This window comes from Epinephelus lanceolatus, chromosome 17 (assembly GCF_041903045.1).
Source record: "Epinephelus lanceolatus isolate andai-2023 chromosome 17, ASM4190304v1, whole genome shotgun sequence".
Classification (NCBI taxonomy): domain Eukaryota; kingdom Metazoa; phylum Chordata; class Actinopteri; order Perciformes; family Serranidae; genus Epinephelus; species Epinephelus lanceolatus.
The window spans coordinates 20772271-20797406 of record NC_135750.1 but is presented as its reverse complement, the minus strand read 5'-3'; the positions used below and the strand labels follow the sequence as shown (position 1 = coordinate 20797406).

At 42.6% G+C, this 25136-nt stretch overlaps 1 protein-coding gene across 1 annotated transcript; it reads left to right on the top strand.

The window, feature by feature from the left end:
* Positions 1 to 2019: 2019 nt before the first annotated feature.
* Positions 2020 to 24912, top strand: efemp1 (EGF-like fibulin extracellular matrix protein 1). The gene is made up of 11 exons (XM_033612410.2): positions 2020 to 2293; positions 2901 to 3004; positions 3170 to 3215; positions 3392 to 3670; positions 17612 to 17734; positions 17885 to 18004; positions 19340 to 19459; positions 20390 to 20509; positions 21383 to 21509; positions 21598 to 21790; positions 22939 to 24912. Exons 2-11 carry the CDS (start codon positions 2924 to 2926, stop codon positions 23098 to 23100), a joined length of 1371 nt encoding a protein of 456 aa, XP_033468301.1. The 5' UTR covers positions 2020 to 2293; positions 2901 to 2923; the 3' UTR covers positions 23101 to 24912.
* Positions 24913 to 25136: the final 224 nt, after the last annotated feature.

The following is a 25136-nucleotide window of genomic DNA, read 5'->3' as shown; positions in this document are numbered from 1 at the left end:
AAATGCATTTTTGCACGTATGTTTAAATGTACTGTATCAGTTAGACAAGTGCTTCTGTAAGATAAATGTGAGAGGGATCATCTGCTTTGACTTCAGTAACATATCTGTAGAGACTTTCTCACACCTAGAGATGCACCCGGGGGGGACACACCCACCTCAGCCTTGCCTCTGTGATTTGCAAGCACGACTGTCTCATTTTGGTTCCAGTGAGGAATAGGACCAAAGGGAATGTTCTCTCTTCCTCTCTTTCATCATTCTTGGATAAAATCTTCTATTAATCTCTATAAACTGTTTCAAAACGGCTTTTGATTAATCAAGTGCTTTATCTCAATGTCTCTGCCTTTTTTGTGCATCTGTTGAATTGCTCGCCAAGTTAAATAAACATTTAGTGAAGAGTCAAGCCTTTGCAGAGTAATTTTTTTTTGTCATCCATGTTTGCACAAGTTATTTGTATATTCTGTAGTTTATGTATTTGCTGTATTCTGGTTCATGATCATGTGAGCAGACCTGAATACCCCAACAGTGCAGGACCAAACCTCTGCTCCTACATTTCCAGTTTTAATGTGCTTAACCTGGTGAAACTGTCGCTGATTATAAGTTAATTACTCACATTAAAGATTAAACACTAGATTTGTGTCTTGGAAGAGAAGAATACGATTTTTGCCAGGAAAACTTTAAGTTTGAATTTTGCATCTAAAGGGTATCGCAGCATGCAGAATCTATCTGCAACCCTCTTGTCATCCACACCCTGTGAGGAAAGGTCAGAAGGTCAGCACTGAAGGAGGTGGTGCCAAGTCCATTTCTATCCACTCATATCAGCAAGCTGTTGGCACACATACATTCGTACGCACACACAATCGCTTGCTGTCTCCTCACCCATGGGAAATCCAGGAAGCCATGCCAATTCCAGCAGATGTTCCTGAAGCGCAGGCATCTTGTAAACACCATGAAATGTATTAGAGGCTAATGTAGTGGTTGCTGACAGAGGTCTTCAACACATGATTTGATTTTAACACCTGCTGTGCACACATATTCTACATATACAGTATATATAGTATATACAGGCACTAAAGTTCACCACAGCATGACGGGGTCTGCATTTTACAACCCTGAAAGTTATGCAGGCGCATTCTTATACATAAAAGTGTAGGCCTATAAAATTAGATGGGTAATGGCTCCATATTTCCTCCTAGGAAACTTTTGAAATCATACAAAAATAAGGACAATATCAGTAGAAAATTAATATGGAGGTGTTGAAGTACAGGTGTAGATTTTGGGGGGGGACAGGGGACACATTCCCCCTAGTAGGCTAGATGCAAGACACGTTTCAGAATCGTTTCTAATGACACATTGTCAGGTCAAGTCAAGTCAGGATTTATTTCTAGAGCACGTTTAAAACGACGGCAGTCGACCAAAGTGCTGCACATTAGGGGTACAGAGTTAAAACAACATCAATAACAAAAATAAAATAGATGTAGAAAACAACGATAAAAAGACAGAGCAAACAGTGCAAACATTAAAATAGACATTAAAAAAAAACATTGCAAAAACATTGGAATGAAAAAAATTGAAATCAAAAAGAAAAGGCACCAATTTGTGCATTAAAAAATCACCAAATGCAGGAAATGAAGTGCTTGATGCTCAAAATTTTCCCTGTTTTCACATGTGTGTCCCCCCCAGTGATGAAACGCAACCCACGCCCTTGTAACGGGATACTGGTACAATAAAGACAAGCTGATTTTATCAGTGCTTAATGGAATAATCCATAATGTCTTATTGCAGCAATAAATGATAGGTTCAATGTTTATTGCATGCGAGCCAAAGCTAGCAGAGATACAGTGGTGACTACATAGGCTCTTTAGACTGATGGGAATATTGTTCTGTGCAGCAGCATAATGAGTAAGGCGTAATATTAGATTATTTCTGAGCCTAGTTTTTCATTGATAGTCGATGCTGATTAGCCTGCCCTGTTTTATGACTAGTCATCAGTCTATAGAGGGAGCCACTGTAGCCTGCTGATCGTTTACTGCTCCTCCGGTGAGAGAGAAACCCGGAGCTCAACCTGCCCGGTACACCGCCCCCAGCATGTCATACTATACGAGCCGCATGTTCATCACAAGTGCTGCTTGCACTCCGACATCCATCTAACATCTCTCCATCCACTGCACCGTTCGCTGAGTAACGTACCACCAGCCTGCTACGCGCGCACACGGATCTGCAACACAAACACATAAACCGGGGACGATTTCTACAGCACGCCAGGAGAGTTGGAGATCCGCAGGTATAATTGCAGGTACGTGTCCAAGACGCCACGGGATGACAAAGCCACTGCATGCAGTTCAGCTCTCTGATCTGATAACAAGAGCTGCTGAAGGATTGTGAATTTTATAACAAGTGAGACAAAATCTGCAGTAGCACTTGTTTCTGATGTAGCTCGCTTGTTTCAGGGAATTGTCCGGTAACAAGTGTCAGTATGCTGAAACAAGGCTGCGATGAACAAAGGCAGAATAACATTTCACCGGGCAGCTTGTTGAGTTGGACATGTTTTGTGCAAATACGGAATTTTAATCAACATGAGCTCTGCACGGCTGATTAACTCGTTCATTTTCCTGACACTGACTGACACAGGAGGGCATGTTTACGCACGATCTTTACGCGTATTACGCACTAATCCTTTTGGAGAAAAACAGCAGAAAAACACTTCACGTAGTTGAAGTCGCAGATTTTAGCTGGAGGGGTGCCAACATAAACATCACGCCAGCAGCGGGAGATGTTGGGACTCGTTAAGCAATGCCATCAATGATGTAATAACTGGTATTAAAACTTGTAGGCTTGTCAAGCGAAAAATGATCTTGCACGCTCTATCCATTTTGGTTCCTCTGCTCTGCATCTCGTTACAGTGCTGCTCCGACGTTTGGTCGACATGCTGGGGATCTGCGTGTGTCTTTGTGCGGTTTTCACACATGTCCTCTCTCAGGAGGCTGAGGAGCCCGTCCTCTACACAGTAAGTGAAAGATCTCTTGTGTTTAACACGACTTGGCATGTGAGATGTTGTGTGCTTTGATTTGCAGATGGAGAACTCAGGGTTCATGTTCTTATCATATGATGTTATATGATAGGATATTAAGATATGTATCATTTCAAGGTAATCATTATGTGTCCTTCACAGTGCACAGAAGGGTATGAGTATGACAGAGTCAGAGAGCAGTGCAGAGGTGAGAAATATCAGATTATCTTAAATGTTAAGTGGTGGTTATTACACATGTGCAGCTTTTCATCCTTAATGTTCTTTTAATTATGTATCTTTATCCATACATGTTGGTCAGTTTCCAGTACAGAAAATGTCACACTTAATGTCTTTCTTTCTGTCAAAATATTCTCCCTGTGTCAGACATCGATGAGTGTGCCTTGTTAGACGATGCCTGCAAAGGAGGGATGCAGTGTATCAACCACTTTGGTGGGTACCTCTGCCTCCCCAAGAGCGCAGTCATCTATATCAGCAAGGAGGGCGAGCAGGTGCCACTGCCGGACCCTGTCCCTGCTGTCCCTGTTGCCCCACCAAGTCAGCCTGTGGTCCCAAGGACTTCAGGCAACCAGGGGGGCACTCAGTCCGGCCGGACCATCCGCTGTACACCTGGATACACTGCAGATGAGCAGAACCTCTGCAGAGGTAAGCTCAGCTGTCCAGGCTCTCCTCCCTCCTCCCTGTTCAGCTATAAAACCATACAAAGTGCCATCAAAGTAACTTGAAAAACTAGCCTTTCATTTTTTTACGGCTTTGAACCAACACATGGCGACGGATCCTCTTATCTCAGCGAGTGGTGTTGACAAGCTCCTCAGGAGAGAAATTGGACTCTGTCAGCAGGAGAGGAGGAGGTGTAACCACAAAATATGGTCTAGAAGTGCAAAAGGGATGGCTGCCACACTCTCTCTATAAAAAGTTGGCTTTCATGAGACAGATTACACCCTAAAAATGTGGGTGCAGATTAAGATCCCACTGCACTGAATGCTTTATACTGCAGCATACCGGCAGAATACAATGTTGATAGTACAAGTGTTTTTATCTCCTGAATATCAGTAGTGTGCTTCTGTTGCACTTGGCCAGATGCACTGCTGCTTCATGGGAGAATGTGTCTCTAACTGTGCTACGTGGGTATTTGATAATTACTTGCTAACGACTTTGGAGCCTCAGTAAGCAGAGCTCCAAAGGTGAACTGTTCATCCATCTGTCTGACAGTCATCAGCAGCTAAACCATGCATATAGCTGCCAGATGTGTTGCAAGCTCCTCGGTTTTTCTCACTGTGATGTCATGTTTTCTAAACTCTTCAGTCGCTGGCAGCATGATGTTTTTGGCCCGAGTTCAACTTCTTCAAATGTAAGAAATTGTTCTTGTTTTGGGTGATGAGGTCCTCTGCTTCAGGGGTGAATCAAAGAGATTTTATAATAATGTGGCAAGCTCTGTGCTCACTCATAGCCTTTACACCTACAGTAGATATTCCCTGGGCTGTGACCAGCTTGAGATTTTGGTAGCTGTGCACGATTATGTGGGTGTGATCCTGCATTTGGGCGAGACTCTTTGATCTTAACAAATGGGGAGTGGTTTAAATATTCATTCTTTGTCTCCCTAACACACACCAGTACCCTTTGTTGCTGTGTGCCAGATGTTCACAGCTGCACCTGAGAGAAGGAATCTCTGATATCACTTACAGCCTCTTATAGCTTTGACATTTGTCCTGGTCTGTGAGAGATGAGGAGGGTGATTGTGGAGATGTAGAGTGAGTTGTATAAATGTAATGTAAGGCAAAGTGCATTACTGTAAATTACATGTGTGCAGTGGTCAGGAGTTCCTCTTGGCAATAGGCAGAGGCCTGTGGTGAGTGGCTGTGTGGTGAGGCCTGCGGCCACAGAGCTCCAGTGAAAGTAACAAATTTGATTTTACACCTGGGGCAAAGATATGTGTGAGGTGCTTTATGTGTTTCTCTGAATTGGAACCCAATTAGGTTTTATTAGAGTGTAAAACATGGCAGCATATCAGCTAAAGTAACCACATAAGCGAGCTGGCATGGGTATAATACTTATTCATTCACTGGCGTGTCGTTTCAGTGCATGGGCTAAACAAAGATAGGCTGTTACTGTCAGTGTTATTGCTTTGAAATGACTGGAGTTTTAACTGGAAGGCGTCTCGTGCCGTCTCGAGGGCGTATATTTCTGCTGGTGGAGTGATATAATCTTTGTTTACATCAGTCTCTGGTTTCTCTGTCATTACCTTTAACTCGCTACAATGAGCCAATTGTTCTTGGACACAGAATTGTCTTTTTTTTTTATTTTTTTGTTCCACAGTGGCTGTTTCGCACAGCTACGTATCTTGCTAGCGAAGGAATTCCCATTAACTTTCAATGGGGGGAAACCTCAATGTATCAAATAGCGCTTGCATCAGGCTCCTTCCCTGCTAAGTCACCACTCTGTGGAGGAAACGTAGAGTGCCGAGTCAGGTAGGGCAAAGGGGAAGATGAAAGGCTGACACTGACTAAATAACCACAGAAGTGCTGGAGCTCTGACCAAGCCAGGTTGTACCAACGTCATGGGTTGTGCTGCTGCCGCTGCTGAGTTGTTTTGGTGACTTACTGCTGAGTGTGTGGCGAATAGTAGAGAGATCAGCTAAATGCCCTGGAAAGAAAAGGAGCCAATTTTCCAAAGCACAACTTAAATTGTAAGAAAAAACAGTTCCTAAAACAAAATAGCTTTTATTCTATCACTATTCTTTATGCTGATTAAAAGCGAAACAGCCACAAATTATATAATTCACTCCATCCTGATATATTTTTCCTTTTGAATGGAGCCTTTAAGGTCCCATATTGTAAAAACTCAGATGCCCATGTATTTATTTACTATAAAGCAGGTATATGCTTTACATACACTGTGAATGTATGAAAATGCTTACTCAACAGAGAAATGCACACAGTCTGCATTCAGATATTGTACCATTGAACGAGCTGTTGTGATGTCACAATGTTTTTTTTATAATACTTTCAAGTAGAAAACCCCTGCGGTAAAACAGCTCTGAACAAATGCTGCCTCAAGTTAGTTTTTGGCAACATATAAAAAGGCCCACCTAAAAAAAATTACAATGAGTTTAAGTGTACGCCATATTTAGAATATTTTCACCGCTTTACCTTGCCGTCAGACAGCGATTTCTGACTGCCACCAGACTCCATTGACAAAAACAGCCACTTTACTAAGCAGGATAAAGGACTTGCTGGTATACCGCTGGCTAGATTAGTTTGAGGTGTAAGGTAATGCGGAGAAAATATTTTATATTAGCATACACTTCACCTGATATAGATTTTTGTAGGTGGCTAAAATATGTTTTGCTGCGTCCCCCTTCCACAGCAGTACATTACTTAGCTTTCGTGCTGGTAGACTTAGTTGATCAAAGACTCTAGCAAAGCAACACAGTTCATAAAATAAGCACAACAGCAACGTCAGATAGGTCGGATCATCATGTTTGACTATATATCTTTAAATGTTACAGACAACAGAATTAAACAAGTTTGCTAATGGTACATATTTCCAAAATTCCAATCAACTTTTAGTTCTCTGCTCAGAAGTGTTAGCGCAATGCTACGGTGATTTAGCTCATAAAGACAGAAAGTGGTGCTACAGTGCCGTTACAGTCATTTCCTTGGCTGCAATGACGTTGCAGAGATGCCAAGAGTGCAGTTGTGGAAGGCACACAAACACTGACCAATCACAACGGACTGGTGTTTTTTGGGATGGGGCCGTAAAGAGACAGGCGCTAGAACAGAGCGTTTCAGACAGAGGGTGAGTACAGGTATATTCAGGCAAACAGTATGACAAAAATCAATTGTTTTTTGACAGTTAAAGCATGTAAACATGTTCTTGTAGAAACCCAAAATACAAGTACGAACTCAAAAATGAGCACAGTATGGGACCTTTAATGTCCATTCCAATTTTTGTAAATGGGCAATAAAAGTCCTTGGCCCTGTGTGTGAACCCAAGCCTAACTGTGTGTTGTTGCAGTGACACATAGGGGAAGTTGGCGCCGTACTCCAAATCCCGGCCACACAGACACACTATGAACCTTCACTGTATGTGTGACAGCTTAATGATGCCCCACATTTCCATGACCTCCCCCCACCCTCCAAACATACACATACTTAGTGTGTTTACCGCTGGGAGATGCCTACAAGTGGCTTGTTGTAGTCTTATGTGTGCATATTAACTCTTATTTTCAGCAGAGGTGAGATCACTTCCTCCTAGAAATGAGCGTTGTCCATCAAAAGCGGTGGAATCAATCGTTAAATCTGGTGAAAAGTGGAAAGCAGCGATTTTATGATCCTCATTTACAGTTGAACATTGAGAGTACTCATACTAACTGAGCTGTACTTTCAGTGGCTTCAGGCATATGTGTTTGCCAAAGAGAATGTTATACATCGTACTTTACACTTTCTGATGTTCTCCCGAGTTTACACACTCATTTTTCATGTCTAAATTAGATACTAATGCGCTGCAGTGTGGGACATGAAAGCACATGCCACTCCTGTTTACCTGTCTGGTTTCCTGAGGTCATGCAGGCCACATTACCACCTACATGCCTGACTGATTTCAGCTACGTCTGGACGCTCTTCACCTGCAGTGGCTGGAAGTCTTTCCTAACTATGTTCTATTAAGACCGTTAATCCCTGTGTGACAGAGAATTTGTGTACTTTTCCGAACAAGGCAGAGTGCATGCAATAACATTTTTCCACACAGATGCAATGCACTTGGGAGGAATATCTCTGGAATGTCAGCGGTGGTTGTTTTTTCCGTTTGCTCCCATCTTTTGTGATGGTAGGAATTACTCACCACCTTTGACAGATAAGCATCGGATCGATCTGCGAGCAGGAATGTAGAGAACAGAACAAGCAGGGAGAGAGGGAGCGCAATATGGCGCTGCTGCACCGTTTGACCTTTACAGTTTATACTTTACAGCTCCCCTTGTTGTCGTCTCATCCTGACATTTGCGCTTGAAGAAACAAGCCCCAGTCTTTGCTCATCCACAGACAATGTGAAAAGATGTGAGGATACACAGAGAGCGATTACAGTTTTTCAGGAAATTCCTTCAGATGTTATCCTGTTAATGTTTGTTTCTCCCAGAGATAAGCAACACAGGTTTAGAAAATGTTGTCTTGAACACTGAGATGAATGTGATACAGGATATCTGGTTGTTGAATTAGAACATTCTGCTACCATTTTGCTTAGGAAGTGGGATCAAACACAAGCGGACCTACTTTGTTTAGGGTTACTCAAACAAAAAGACACCTGAGGCACACCTTTGTGCCTGTTGAACCCCCCTATTACCAGCTAAGCTCTCGTCTTCCACCTGTCCAAAGACTGATGATTTGCACTGTCCTGCATCAGGGCGTCTTCACTATGCGGTTGTCCCAGTGCCCTATGATTTTACTGTCCAACTCACTGAACCTGTGATGTTGCAGATTCAGCCCCTAACAACTGCTTGAAGATGCTTTCAACCAAATACCTGTTTATGTAAAAAAAAAAATTAGAAAAGATAACATGGGCCATAGATCAGCACCATTACCAGACGTTTAAACAAGTTATTCATGTCAGCATCTGCCCCAAACGTCCAATTATCATCATGTTTTAAAGTCAATACTAGTGAGTCAACATTGCTGAGATTTCTGGCTTTCAAAACTCACTTTCCATTTGCAAACAGTGCCAGAAAACCTTTTGATGTTGCAACTCCTCAGCTGCTGATAAAGAGGTTTCCAATTCTTTAATGCTCCTTTAATTACTGGATGTATTTTGACATCGGTGTCTCTATGGCAATAAACAGTTTTTAATCTCTTGATCTTCGAAACCAAGAAGTCAACAGCTATGATCAAAACAACATTGGTGCAGCGATATCATCCTGAAACAAAATCAGTACATTACATGGGGAATCTGTAAATAAATGTCATTGAATAACTTCTGCCCTCCTGTGTTTAAGGGAGCTGTATACAACATTTAGAACAATAATATAACAGCAAAGAACTATTAACTATAGTGGCGATATAGTGGAGTAATGGGGTCCTGAGCAGAGAATGAAGTTACACTACCTCTGTGTGCATTGTAATCCAAGCTTCTCTGTTTGTTGTTTAAGACATGTCAGCCGTGCATTCATGTTTATCAGGCTGTTCTCAAGCACTACTCGTATGTAAACCTATAAAAAGTAGGCTAATGCACCACAATTTGTATTATTATTTGTATTATTAGTCATGAGCAAGCAATTTGTGTATAACACAGGTTATTGGGAAGGCTGCAATCATGTGAAGTTGGAAGTAGTCTATTATTAAAACCAAAATCTGCATAAGGAGGTAGGTTAGGGTGGTGGATGGGTCAAACAACACAGGACTTTCGCCCAGGAGACCAGTGTTCGGGGCCATGTGAAACGACGTGACCTTTGAGATACTTTAAGGTAGGGCTGTGCGGTATACCAGTTCATACTGAAAACCGGTATTTATTTTCGTTATGATATGAATTTTTCATATACTGCAATACCGGTGAATAGCCCAAACAACGTCTGGAATGTGCGTGGTGGGAAAGTGTTTCAGCGGGGACCCATTTCACCGCTGCACACCACAGGTGTGCTAGAGCCGCCGAGAGTGAGAGCATAGAGAAAAGTTTAGAGGTGAGAATGGCTGCCGGAGAGAGTCCTGAAAGCAAAGCAACTGTCCATGATGACCCAGAAGAACTCATACCAAAAAGAGCCTGTGTTGCGTTCAGGTGTTGTCACGTAAATAACAAATTCCAGCACTTGAATAGGCCATAGCACAACACAGTAGCATGTCAAGTGGGCTGAACCCGAGCAAAATACTGTCAAATACCGTGAAACCGATATGATTTTTAAAAAAAACATGATATGAAAATTTTGTCATACCGCCCAGCCCTACTTTAAGGTACATTGTCACCTTTTCATTTCCCAAACCTAGCCTGTGTGGTCTAAACCCATCCTACATAACTTAACATTATCTACCTAACTTAACATTACATTTGTAACGTTATTTTATCATACTAACAGTAGCATGAGAAAACATCGATGTTAGCGCATGTAAGTCCCTGTGTGTGCATCCCACTGGCTAGCAAGTGCCTGCCAATCTGCACTGCTCTCATACGGCAAATACTGCTGACAACATCATCAAAGGCAATGTCGCCGAAGTGTAACACCCACCCTCCAGTTCCCCCAAACATTCACACCATTAGCTCTGTCAGCATTGTTGCCATTGTTAGCACTGTTTGCACTGTTAGTACCATTAACTACTAGCTGCTGGCGCAACCACCTCCATGTTGAGAGCCGTGCGCAGGCAGTTCTGGCTCAGACTCAGATATGCTCTAAATGTCACATACAGCTTCTTTAAAAGGTATAACATGATTACAGTATTTCATCTGCCTTATAACGCTGCCAGAAAAGACAAGCGTATCTTACAGACTGTGTATACAATCTAACCATCCTGCAGGCAGCCCCTCTGTTGGCCTGTGTGGTGTTGCTGTGCAGTGTGCTGTTATTGCTTGTGGTTTTGCTGCTGGCTCCTCTCTGCCATCACATCAACGATGGCAGAAAGGAGCAAAGGGGGGAAGCAGCTTTGCCGTGCCTCCTCGGCGTAAGTGCTTAATGTTGTTGTTATTATTCTCCCTGAGGTCGGTGCCTGTCCAAACGGCCAGCTGCTTCCTCCTCTGATGTGCTTACATGTGTTGCTCTTTCCGTTTACCTCATGATGGAAAGGGACACAGGGCTGCTATAAATCACTATTTCGCTCAGCTGGGTGACACTCACATGCGTTCGCAGGGTGCGTGTTTTTCACACTGTTTCTCTTTTGATTCGTTTTATCACACTTTTATTTTGGCCATATTTTCAGGGTCCATTCCTTCCACGTCACAGATTTGCTTTAGAGGTCTTAATGGCTACAGCATGACTACTGGCACGTCAGGTGGGCAGAGTGATTGATCTCCTTGACATTGAATAGCAGGAGAGTTGCTCAGCATTCTTTTTTTCAGGGTAACAGGAAGGATTATTATCAGACGGGAATGTAGCTGGCACACTGGACGGATTTTCAAGAATGTCAAGACTCTGCCCGACCTTTAGAAGAGTGTGGAACAAACTCACAAATCAGTTAGTAAGTGTCAGCATGACTAAAACTCCTGTTCCTCCTGAACAATGAGAGCGATGAGAGGGGGAATCTTGGGAGTGGTGCGAATAGCAAGAGCATGGAAATATTTCATGCCCTAATACGGATGGGAATACACGGAATATACGGTTAGAGTGTCTCGAATTCTTTGATTTCTTATCTGCTTTGTGTTTGGACTTGCTTTGAAAGGGAAACACCACCACTCCCATTTGTCCTGAGGTCGTGTTCAAGCCAGTGATAGCTGCATTTCACACTGCATTGCAGAGGGAATTATACACAAATGAAACAACGTGTAGTGCAGGTTGCCAGTAGGGCTGATATTAAGGTGTTTGAGGTTAAGCAAAACCAAACGCTCAGGGGCTGGTGTATGACATGCTAATAAATTTGACATTGTGAAATTTTATGGGCTATTAACATCGCACATCTTGCCCCCTGCCTTCCCAGAGATTGAATTATCCAATAATCAGAGGGAAACAGAGACACTGTCCAACAGCAGGACGGCTCCAACTGTTCTTTGGAACAGCTCCTGCTTTCCATTGCAGTGGTTCAGTGAAAACAAGACTAAATGCTCTCAAGTGATAATTACAACAAGCCCTATCATGTCAGTTTAAATCTGGAGCAAATAACACATTGTTCTGAATTCTGGCCAAACAATTTTTAGTCCCCATTTTGGACACATGCTATTTTTTTTTCTCACACATATGCATGCACCAAAACACAGGCAAACATACTAAAACTCCTCTTTCACCCCATTTTGTAAAACATTGTAAAAGGCCATTTAATGTTGGAGCACCTCAAACAGGACCTCTGATGCACACACACCCACTCGTCCATTACACACACATTCACATTCTTTGAGCTGCCGCCATCCCCGTTACTCCCCCAACTCCCACAAGGCATTTAGAATTAATCTCCCTGAAAAGCAAGGAGTTTTTTAACTCTGACATCACATATGCACACACGGCCGTAAATCTAACTTCAAATCTTAAAAAGCCCTTTTTTGTTTAAAAAAAAAAAGCCTCCACCCTTTCTCCTCATTCTTTCCTTCCACATCTTCCACTCTCCTGCTGTACAGCCTTATCTTTCCCTGTGATGTTACAGCAGGCTTGCTCTTAGAGGAAACTTGTAAGCTGTGTTGAGTAAATTCTGAAAAAAGAAAAAAAAAATCTGACCTCAGAGAACACAGTCACTTCTCCCCACACGCAACACATCATCACATTTGATGGTAAAATCTGTTTTCCTGTGTAAACTATATGGACTGTACTGCATGTGGTAAGCTGTGGAGGCTTTATTGGACCTAAGAGCCAGCCAGTGTGGGATGCCCTCCCACCCCACCTACACACACACACACACACACACACACTCCTGTACACACGTCACACAAACTTCTGTGGAACTTTGTATTGGCAGCGTCTTAAAGGTTTAGCGACAAAGTAGCAGTTACCACAAGATATTCCCGTGAATGAACCTTTGGACTGCGTTCAGCACATATGCTTTTATTTAGAGCTCCTCAAGCTTTCTTAAAGGGAATAAGGATGACTCTGACTTTTCCGTACACAGAACTTCTTAGGAAGCATTGCTGCATTGTTCACATTTAGATAATTTACAGTAAATCATGTGCAGTTTATTCAAACCAACAGTTGTTTTTTTTTACCTTATGTAAGAGGAGGAACATGATTCAGCTGCAGATATCTGCTCTGCACCAGTGACACCTCGTTTGATGATTCACGCAGTCTTTCAGGTAGCTGCACAGTGGCATAATTGTTATCGGACTCCAGATCATTCACGTCAAAATCATTCCAAGTGTGCTTGATGTAATTTTGTAGGTAGGCTAACAATGGCTCAAAACTAGAGTAAATGCTGCTATCAGCAGCTGATTCTTGAAGCCACATGTGGATCAGCTCTGGCTCTGATTTTGTTCTGAATTCATTCTGAACAAAGTCACACGTGCCAACTGCAATTGGTCAAACTCTGCTGCCTATCTGATCTGGCACTAACCTTGTCCAAGAACATAATTGCTTACACCAATAGATTGCTCACTGTAACCAGTCACAGCAGTCCGGAAATAATAACAAAGTACACATGGAACAAAGACAACTAAACCTATTACAAAACCAGAAATGTTTCAACAACTATTTAAATTCTGCATGAACTCTCTTGACCTAAAGAGGCTGAATCTTTTGAACTGTTATAACCTTGGTGAACCTCAGACTTTCTATCACCATGCAGGTCAGATTTCATCCAGTACTTTAGTTTATGATCAGTTTACCTGCAAAAAATGACATTCCCCCATTTGTGTTCAGTTTTAATTTGGTGCTAAATAATGTTAGCATAAAGCTAGTATTTACTGCTGCATTCAAGTGCTCCTCTGATGGTCCCATTTCCTGAGTTGGGATGTCGATTTTCTGACTTCGCTGTGTTCATGAGCTTTAAGTCATCGTCCTACAGAAAGCTACCTTTGTAGCTTTACGTTACAAAGTGATTTTGTCCCAGACTTGTTGCTGCACCAGTTCCTCCCCTATAACGACTGAAATATTGTTTTACCTGACTAATGCTTAAATAAAAAATAAATAAAATACTAATAATAAATAACTCTTCTACCTAATCTATGTCACTCCACATGAACAGCAACTAACTGTTACTAACTAACTTAATAACATATTCTGAGTTAGTTCTGAGCAAAATATTTACATGCAACATGGGACTTAACAAAAAGTTTATTACCATCAAATTAACAACTTTCGTCCCCCATGTTTCGGCATGTATGACATTAACTTAGCAACTTGTGTGCCAAATTTTCGCTGACTTACGGAATTGTTGTTCCGACTTGAGGCTTCGTTCATGTGAATTTTTCCGATTATCCGGAAACTACATGAATGCAAGGTGAGTACGGCCTCACAGAGCCGCCAGCGTGGCTATAGACTCTTAAATCTTGTTTATGTATCACTGCAGTGATGTCTAAAGAGCTGGCAAAGTTGCCCAATCGTGCTTTCTGTCACTAAAACATTTGCCTGGCATCACAGTTTTGTTGTCTGCTTCTTGGCACCATGACAGCATCAACACACAGGACTTTATTTTATCAGGAGTTAAGAGTCTCAGACTTGTGTTGTCTGAATCTATTGCCAGAGGGCAGGGCATTTCCAGTCTCAGTGATTCACCAAATACCTCCAGTAAGTAGGCGTGGTTGTGATTCACAGAGACTTGATCCCAGCTTTGACTATTTGTTGACATTCACTCAAATTTTTCATTGCTACTCTACAGGATTTCACTTACAGTTTTCTTTCTGGCAAGCACATCACCCTGGTGTTCTTAAAGGGTTAGCTAGTGGCTTAGCTTACTAGCTTGTGTAACTGCTTGTCTAATACAGTACCTACTGGGGCTTCTGTATTGTTTTTCTTTGCCTCTAGGTGTTGTTTTTAGAGTTGTTTCGCCTCACTGTGCAAAGAATGAAAATGTCAGTGACCTGCCAGATCATATTAACCTTAATATACCATATTATTAACTGAAGAAATGATGTTAGATTGTGTTCATATTGTCACCCAGATAGATGCAACCTGATAAACAAACTCAAATGTCTACAAATCATGCCAAAACAAACACAAATCTGTGGCTATACACACTACCTTGGGAAATCTATCATCCACATCTAGCCACGTCATGAAGCCTTTGGGCTCTTACAGCGGGGTCAGTATCCCATAGTGCGATACTGCTGGAATCCAAGCCTTCAGTTTCTCATTGACACTCGGTGCTCGTTGCAGATACACTTTCCCAGATGCCTTTCAAGCCACATCAGAGCATTGGATTTTCCAGAACAACACTGCTTTTATCTTTGTCCTTTACTAAGCGGGTCAGTGAGCAACAAGCCTTGTCTGCGCATTCCTCGCTGAATGCAGTTCGCACCTGTTGTCTCTCAGGTGCACCTTCTAGATAAGCCCCGCTTTTGTCCCTAATGTACTGAGTTCATCTTATCACTGTGCCCCCATAGAGTTGGGCACATTTTAGCCCTCTTCCCTTTCCTTCCTTTAAGGGTCGAAGACAACTTACCTACTGTCCACCTTTTTGTTTCATGGGATCTTTTGTAGCAAATGAAGCCAATTTCTCACCGGCACCAGTCCCACTGGATGGTGGTGGCTGTGGGACTGGTATGTACTGGCGGGCATTTGAGGCACTGGGGTAAGGGTGAGATCCTTTCCATTTGAAACCTCACCGCATGAAATGTGTCCAGGGGAATATCATTTTGAGATGTCTGTGCACCAGCGTGTGTCTCTTCTGCTTATTTTAATGGCTTGATTTGTCAGTTTTAGATGTTTGATCTCGTGCATTCTCCATGAAAAGGGCTCTATGAGCATGCAACTATTTGTCTCAGGTGCACCGATTGCATCTAAACCCTGCAGGATGGACAATCATGTCTGCCAAGGCAGCACAGACTTCAACTTTAGGTTTTCCAGTCGCCTTCCAGTGAGGTTCTTCTGATTATTGTTAGGCTAAGCATGTGTCGGATCATAATGCAGAAATAGTACCCCCCCTCCTTTCCTGTGTGTGTGTGTGGTATTGAGGATAACTGTCTGTCATGCTGTTAAACTGATGCCCACTGGCTGTCTGCATATGATGGGATGTGTCAGACCACCCAGGAGGACTGCTGGTGGGCCCACAGGGATGAGAGTATACAGCATGGGCGTATTTGTAATGTGTGTGTGTGTGTGTGTGTGTGGGAGAGATGGAAGATGGAAGTTCAGAAAAAAAGGGGAGAAGGGAGTAATGGAGAGAAAATCCTTTTTAAGAGGCTCTGACTCCAAACAAACCAAAATTGAGAATGTGTTTGCAGGATCAAGATAAAAGAAGAATCTTTCCACTGTAGTCTTGTGTGTTTTAGTCAAAGCTGGAAAATTCACATTTCTGGTGAAAGTCTAAACTTCCAGTGTTTAAGAATTAGGGGGATTTAGTGACATCTAGTGGTGAGGATTGCAGATTGCAACCAGCTGAAACTTTTCCTGGTTAGAATTCTGTCAGCATTCATTGTTCAGGGTTTTTTTGCCATAGGACTAATTATCCACAAAGGTCTCTTCCTCTTCAAAACAAACAAACCTAATGATTTAAAGGTTCAGTGCGGGGATTTAGAGGAATATATTTGCAGAGATGGAATAAAATATAATGGGTGTGTTTTCATTAGTGTACAATTATCTGAAAATAAGAATCGTTGTGATTTTGTTACCTTAGAATGAGCCGTTTATATCATCATAGGGAGTGGATCCTCATCCACAGAGGCTGCCATGTTTCTACAGTAGCCCAGAACAGACAAACCAAACACTGGCTCTGGAGAGATCCATTTAGTTTTTTGCATTGGCCACTGTAGTTAGAAGCCCTTTCTACAAGGTTGGCATCAGAAGACAGATTTTTTTTTTTACATGAAACTCCTTTACTCTGTGTTTTTAATGGTTTAAATGACTGAGCCTGTCTCTTTTGGAGGGGAGGACACTTCTGCAGAGAATGCAGTTCCCAGTAAAAACCTCCTGTCTGGATCTTAAGTTATCAGAGAAAAATGAGCACACATAGGAGCTGGGTGAGATGTCCATCTGCAGTGTGCCAAACAGTAAAAGAAACACTAATTTGTAATATGAAAATGCTTTATTCAGTATTTTTTTTACTGCTTTTTATCACCTGGTCCATTTGTTTTGAAGAGGAACAGACCTCTGGATAATTTCAATCCTGGTAAAAACTTCCTGAATAATGAACACTGAAGGAATATCAATCAGGAGAAATTTCAGCTGGTTGCAATCTGCAATTCTCACCACTAGATGCCACTAAATCATGTTTGTCATTAAACCAGTCAGTTGACACAGTACATACATTTTACACTAATTTGGGAAATGTGGCATCTTTCTGGCAGGATCTTTGTGTTTTTAAACTTCTTTTACTAACATCAAACTACTGCTTATTATGTTATATAACTTATTAATGATGGGACGAGGGATAGAAAGTTGATCTCTGTGCTTATGGGTTGATGGATGTCTGTTGCAAGAGGGAGGTGTTATGGTAGAAAGCACATAACTTATTAGTTGAGCTCTCTGTCTCTTTCACACACACACGCACACACACACACACCCCTCCCCCTTCAAAGAGCTGTCCTGTTAGCAGAAGATATGATCTGTGTTTTCCCCTTCACCCGGAGCTGCTGAATAAAACCCGTCTTTATTTAATCGCCTACTCTCTGTGTGAACATGTGTGTTTATGCCCGTGTGTGTGATGTGATGGTGTCAGTGATCACAGATTTTTACTGTCTGTGGCAAACAGTTCACACATCGCAGATCACAGAGTTCATATAGTCCAGACATGTTGCTTTGCTTTGTCTGCCGTGTGTTCCTGCGTACAGTAGGCATTAAGCTAGCGTAGCTTCCCCTCAGTGTCTGTGTTTGTGTGTTTATTGCAGACATAGATGAGTGTGCGACAGGTAGACACACTTGTGGCCCTGAGCAGACATGCTACAACACCAGAGGCTCCTACACCTGCCAGTGTCCTCCAGGCTACCAGAAGAACGGAGACCACTGTATAGGTGAGTTGTTCATGCAAAACACACCCTACCCTCTTTAAACCGTCAAGCTTTTGAAAAAGTTGCTTTATCATCTTTTATCAACTGATTTTGTGTTGTGCAATGTATTTCCATGACTCTACTGTGTGTTTGTGTGTTTGTGTTTCCCTGCAGACCGAGACGAGTGCGCCATGACCCACTACTGCATGCATAGATGTGTGAACACACAGGGCTCATACTACTGTGAGTGCAACGCAGGTCACAAGTTGGCCAGCAACAATCACAGCTGTGTTGGTAAGTCACTGAAAAGCCACGTGTACTCTAAAAGCTTTGTGTTAGTATGTACAACATCAAATTATAAAAGCATTTCGGAGGCAGCTCATCAGCATGGATGGATTACTGAACAGGCCTATTGGACACAGGCTCAGGGGCCCAAAGCGTCACAGGGCCCCCTGGCCTTCACTTGCAAAATCTTGAGACTTAAAATGACAAGGAGACAAAAAAACAACCACAAGGAGACACAAAATGACTACAAAGCGACACAAAATTTCGTCAAAGAGACCCAAACGACTACTAAAAGACACAAAACAAACACAAGCGGACACTAAATGACCAGAGAGGGACACAAAACTACAAAAAGAGGCATTACGACCACAAAGAGACACAAAACCACCACAGTTTGTGTGTCTTGCTCCTGTGTAGGAGAGGTGGTGAGGCCCTCTGTAAATCTGTGCCCACAGACCCATTGTCTCATAAACCACCCATGTTCTTCAGACAGTTTGTGTTGGTGTTGCCAGGCTGACTCTAAATAGATTTGGGAACCTGTTGTTACTTGTATACAAGAGTTTATTATAATAATCATAATTACTGCTTTAATGTAAATACAGGTAGAACAAAACCACACACCAGGGCAAAATCAATTTAAATGTATGATAAAAATAGTAAAGTGCAGTTAATAAAAATGCACGAATACATCTATTAAATCAAGGTATAATTAGCTAGATGTAAAGAGGTGCGGTGTAATACACAGCAGAGCATGTCAGCTCAGGTTCGGCTCACCAAAGTCTGGTGTTAATCCACTGTGTTTACTCTCATTCTTCAGTTTTCTCACGATGCAGATATTTTAAGGTCAGGAACAGTTTTAACAAAACAAATGGTGCGTGAGCTGTTTTTTTTTTTTCATGCCTGGAAGCTCAGAGCTATCATGAGACTGACCGTGCAACCTGAACCCACACAGCAAACCTCCTGCAGAAGTCAAAGGAAGTTATTGTAAATGTTGTGTTGTGATAGAGAGCTGTTTATCTCTGAAAGACATTTGGAAATCCATCAGAATCCATGACCGGCTCCCAGCTATGCTGCTTATTTGTGTCTTTAGTTACTGCTCTTTCTTTGAGCATAACTCCAGGTTTATTACAGCTTGGGTCTTACTCACATAGTGTTCCACATTATTCCTATTCATGATGATAACATCACTCACTATACTAATTGCTAAGATCTGAGCTCTCATGTGAGTACAGAGCCATTAATACCAGACTGATGGTCAAAGCTACAATAATAAGTTCCAGGCTGTAATAAAGCAGAATTATCTGCAATATTTCCATATATGTAAAACAACTGCTTTTGTTCCAGATGTGAATGAATGTGATGTAGAGAATCCCTGTCAGCATCACTGCTACAACCTGATTGGCTCCTTCCTCTGCCAGTGTGAACAAGGCTACGAGCTGGCACAAGACACAGTCTCCTGCCAAGGTGGACACACACACACACACACACACACACACACACACACACAGGAACACACACACATATACATACACAGATATACACTGATCAGCCACACTGACAGGTAGAGTGAATAACATTGATGCAACCTTGGCTCCTGGCATTCATTTGGATGCCACTTGACACAGTCCACCCAATCAAACACTATTGCAGACCAAGTATCCCCCTCTCATGGCAACAGCACTCCCCGATGGCGGTGGCCCTCCCAGCAGGACAAAGTGCAAAGCCACACCACAAAAAAAAACTGCCCAGGAATTGCCCGAAGAACATGACAAAGACCTCAAGGTTTTAATCTGTCTTCCGAATTCTCCAGATCCCAGTCTGTCGAAGTATCCATTGTACGTGCTGACACTAGAAAGCCAAGTCTGATCCATTCGGGGCTCCTTGATTCGGACTTGGCTCTTATCTGTTAAGGCATGGACACAGGACCTCTGTGTGGTTTCTGGCAACAGGGTGTTCACAGCAGATCCTTTGAGTCGTGGGGGTTACGAGGTGGGGTACCAGCACATCCCATGGATTCTCTATCAGGATCTGGGGACTTTGGAGGCCAGGTCGACGCCATGAGCTCTTCATCACGTTCCTGGGGCCATTCCTAAACAGTTTTTGTGGTGTGGTGTGGTGTGGTGTGGTGTGGCATGGCACGTTATCCTGCTGGGGAGGCCATTGCCATGACTGGCTATACTTGGTCTGCAATGGTGTTTAGTGGGTCGTGTGTGTAAAGTGGCATCCACATGAATGCCAGGAGCTAAGGTTTCCTAACAGAACATTGCACTGTAGTAAAATGATTCACTTTACCTTGTGGCTGATAATGTTCGTAAACACCCATCACATGCTCAGTTGTCAATATGCACTGCCTCATGCTCATTATCTATGTTTGTGTGCATATTTCCTGTACAGACATTGACGAATGCAGCTTCTCCAGCTACATGTGTCAGTTCCAATGTATTAACAGCCCTGGAAGTTACTCCTGCGAGTGTCCAGAGGGATATCAGCTCCAAGGAAACAGGTTGTGTCAAGGTACTGCAGTGCTCCTTTTTTACACTATGTTTTCCTTCTATCAATCTTTTTTTTTCCAATCCCTTTTTAGTTTATTTATTTATCTTATCCTCCTCTCTGTTTTCACACACAACAAATTTCCTCTTCTCTACCTCCCTTCCTCCTCTTCCCAAACACTTTGAAGATAACTCTTAAGAGGAACTTGATCATTTCTGCTATCATCCACTATTCTACCTCTCAAGCAGGAATGAAAGCCACTCTCACGCGGTACTGTCATGGAAAGAATGCAGAGGTTAGGCAACACAAACACAGCAACTTTGTGTTGCCCCGCAAAGCCACCTCTGTGAATTTATATGCATGATGTTGGTTTCTTGAAGTGGATTTATTTGAAGCTCCGGCGCTCGCTCAAAGGGTGAGCTGTTATTTTTTCCTCTCCCCCTCGGTCAGGTGCAGGCTTTATAGAGGGAGCCATGAATCCGGCTGGTTGTGTCAGAGGGACCTTACGGTGATGAATCCAGGTTGCTGTGCCAGAAATAGCCTTGTGGTTTGAGGCATGTTTGATGGGGTTATTTTCATGGTACTGCAGGGGGAAGAGTTGCAGCAAGGCCTGTGTGGGGTTGCATCTGGGGCTTCCCTCCAGTACAGATCTGCAGGCTTCCCTCTTGTGTTTCCTTTCACCTCCACAGCTGCTGGAAATGCAGCTGCAGCTCTAAAACACTGTTCCCAAATTGTACACATCCTGAACTTTGTGTTTTCACAGCTCTGTTTCATGAAGCGTGTAGAGTTTGTGTGTGTTTTGGAAGTGGGGGATACTAGCACTGTCATCCAGCTATTTTTGACTACTCAATACTTCTCTCGCTTTCTCTCTTTTCTTGTCGCTCTGCCAATCACAAGACATAAATGAGTGTGAGACAGGGACCCATAACTGCCAAGACGATGAAATGTGCTGGAACTATTACGGAGGCTTCCGCTGCTATCCCAGAAACCCCTGTGAGGCGCCTTACGCCAAAACCTCTGAGAAGTCAGTAAACATCACCCAGTTCTTTTGTGTCACTCTCACCAGTATGGCCAGTTTCTAAGAGATTGTTTTAATTGTTGTGTGTTTGCAGTCGCTGTATCTGCCGGTCTCAGGCTGAGTGCCAGGGTCTCCCGCCATCAATTGTATACAAATACATGAGCATCCAGGCGGACCGGACTGTGCCAGCAGACATCTTCCAGATTCAGGCCACCAACATGTACGCCAACACACACAACACCTTCAGGATCAAAGCTGGGAATGAGGGAGGAGAGTTTTTCCTGCGGGTAAGTAGATGGAAATTTGTTTTGTTTTTTTGTCTGTTTAAAAAGAGACTGAGATTTACCATGACTTTGTTTGGCGGCACCATTGTATATGAAGACAGACAATGTGTCTCCACTTCCCCCCACTGTACAAAAATGAAGCCAAAATATCCTGGATACAGCAGCAAGCAGTGCCACTGATCACTAGCCCTCAATTGGCACACACAGCCACCAATTATGACATCAAGTCTTCTTTTTATAGCATCGAATAACAAACTATAACCAAACTTATCAGAAAATTGAACACTTGATTATACAGCAGTGTGATAAAAACTACCTAAAATGACAAAAACGATCTTTGGGAAAAGTGTATTTGGCATGTACTTTGATCTTTTAGTTTGGCCCGTGTCCCATCTGCTAACATGGAGAGGGTGGAGATTATGACCTAAAGAGATGTTTTGGCTTCACTTTTTGGGATTTGTCCAAGCCCTCAGGCACAGAGCCGGGCCTTGAAGCCAATTTCACATAGTGGCCAAATGTGGAATTACAACGTTAGGGTCTGTTATGTGATGCCATAGGGCCAAAAAAGACTTTTCCCCTTAGACTTACATTGTGAAAGATGTCTGCAAATAGGTCCACAAACTTTTTCTAGCATCACAACTCCCATGAAATGACTCATTTCATTCAGTCTGATAACATTTCAAAAGTCCAGAAGACCCATGTGATTAAATCATTTTATCCTTATTGACGTTAGCGGAGGGCTAAACCAGAAGTTAGCTGCTCAGCCGGTGGAAGCCAAGTGTGCCTGCTCTATGGGCCCCACAATGCGAATGATTGGGGTAATTTTATACTGCAGAAGTTAAACTTTTCTGTCTTCAGGGGACAACATCCAATGCTGTATCCACCTCTCTTTATACATCCATAGAGCTGTCATGATGTTCATTTGTATTACACAGTCTATGGGCTGCCCATAGGCACTGCTTTGAGCTAAATGCTAACACTAGCATGCTAACATGCTGATGTCAGGCAGGTATAATGTTTACCATGTTTAGAGTGTTTGCATGCTAAGGTGCTAAAAAGCAGTAAACACAAAGTACAGCTGGGGGTGATGGGACATTAGTATCCTGCCAGCTGTATTCACATGCTTACACACTGATCATATTTCCCTGCAGCGTTCCAGCAACGTGAGTGCCATGCTGGTGCTAACCAAGCCTCTGTCAGGCCCCAGGGAGTACGTCGTGGACCTGGAGATGGTCACTCATCATCTGACCATGAACTACCGTTCCAGCTCACTGCTGCGGCTCACCATCATAGTCGGGCCCTATGCCTTCTGAGCACCGCAATCCCCGGCAGCCCCTCATACGTCTGGTTCAGCAAACATTAGCAGTGTAACACAGCAGATGCCTGTATCAGCATTAACATACTGTACATTTTCATGCAATACAACATATAACATAGGCTGTCCCAGACTCACTCAGCAGCACAACGGTTTCAATAGGCTTGCTCATGACAGACCAGCCCATGCTGTAATGTGACCACTGGGCATCTTTTTCTCTCGAGGTGCTGGGAAGCAGTTTGATGGTGGGTTTAAGTGTCCTTAAGGAGTCATGTACTGTGTTTCAACAACAGACTTTAACAATGTATATTTTTTATCTTTAAAGCTGAGACCTGTTTTACTTTTAGTGTCTGAGGTGGACATCAGAAAAATAACAGAGATGCTTGATGCAGCATTTCCACTTTAAATTCTTCCATACTAAAAACAATTGGAAACAGAGCAGTGGCACTCAGGAAAAGAGGCCTAGTGGACACACATCCTGTGATGAATTTTTGATGCAGCTGTACCTACATTTATCACTTTGTTTCAGACCAAACCTGCTTACACTAACCTGTGTGTGCATCAGTGTAAGAAAGAGAGAGAAATCCTGTTTTCTATATATATATATATATATAAATATTTATATATATATATATATATATATGTGTGTACATGACAAATAATCCAATATGAGCAGCTTTTGTTACAAAAATAATTGACAGACCTTGTAAATCAGAGCTTCTGTTGATAAATGCTGTAGGGGTTAGTGCTGCTGCGCCACGCTGTTCGTGCAAGTTTCTGTATAGTTTTACTCATGAGTAATAATTTCCAGAGAAGTCCAGAACAGTTCAGAAGTGTAAAGGGAGGGAATTTGCCTGTTAGTTGAGAGAGTACTAAACTCTGCATGACAACAGGCTTGATGCTCGTAGACTTTACTCCCAGGAGTTAAGTCATGTACATACCAAGGTAACAAATGTTAGTGTGTGTGGATGTTTGTGTGAGTGAGTGTGTGAGTGTGCCTGGCTTTGTTTATGCATGCAAGCAAGTGAAAGTGTGAAACACATGAGGGAGAGAAAGGGAAAGAGTGAGAAGGAGCTTGTTCTCTGCCCCCAGGTTCAGTGGATGTGGTTGAGCTGTTTATGCGTTTCTGTGATGCCATCCTCGCAGCCCTCGGTCACAGAGGCAATAACAGAGATTTTTTTTTTTTTAAACTCGAACACGCACAGGAAATGACGGCTTTCATAACACACCTCGGCCAGTCGACGGCTTGCTGGTGCCACGGCAATTCTCAGAGGGAACAGCTGGGCTTTCTAATGTCGGTCCCAGTCAAGAAGTCACACTGGCACCAGGCTGGCTTGCGTGATAAACGTAATTACAGTGCGTTGCCCTGTAGCTGGTTCATGTGTGACACAGGGGATTATTAAAGTGTTAATACAATGCCACCACACTTTTTTGGCAGAATGAGAAATCTTTCACTACCTGCTTCGCCTTTCGTGACTCCGCGTGTCTGCTCTGGCCTATTGCTGAAACACTGTACACTGTAGACACACAGCACTGAAAACCACATTGGAAATGTTGTCGCCACTCTGCAAGGGTAGAAAGTTATCCATCTTTTATGTGGTTTCAGCAGCAATCATGCCGTAGTGCCTTAGAGGTATAAACACACACAAAAATGTAACACTAATCTTATCATTCATGCTGTCAGGACTTCCTTCATTGAAATGCCTTAATGTTTTTCTCTTCTATTTAAAATATATTTTGTCATATGTATCTTATATTGATTGTACTCTGAAGAGCTATATTGTTGAATAAAATATGATGGATAAATGGGGCTAGGTTGTTCTGGTTTTTCTTTCAAACATCTTGTGTGAAAGAGGGAAAATGCGAAAAAGATGGTGCTCTGCAACGAAGTGAACAAGCTCTGACTTCATATACAGTATAATGGAAAATGCAGCGGTTGTGTGAAATGCTCCGCTGCTCTTCCAATGCTTTTGGGGAAAATGTAAGGATGATTTCATCTGAATATAACAATGATAAATGCAGTGAACATGATGC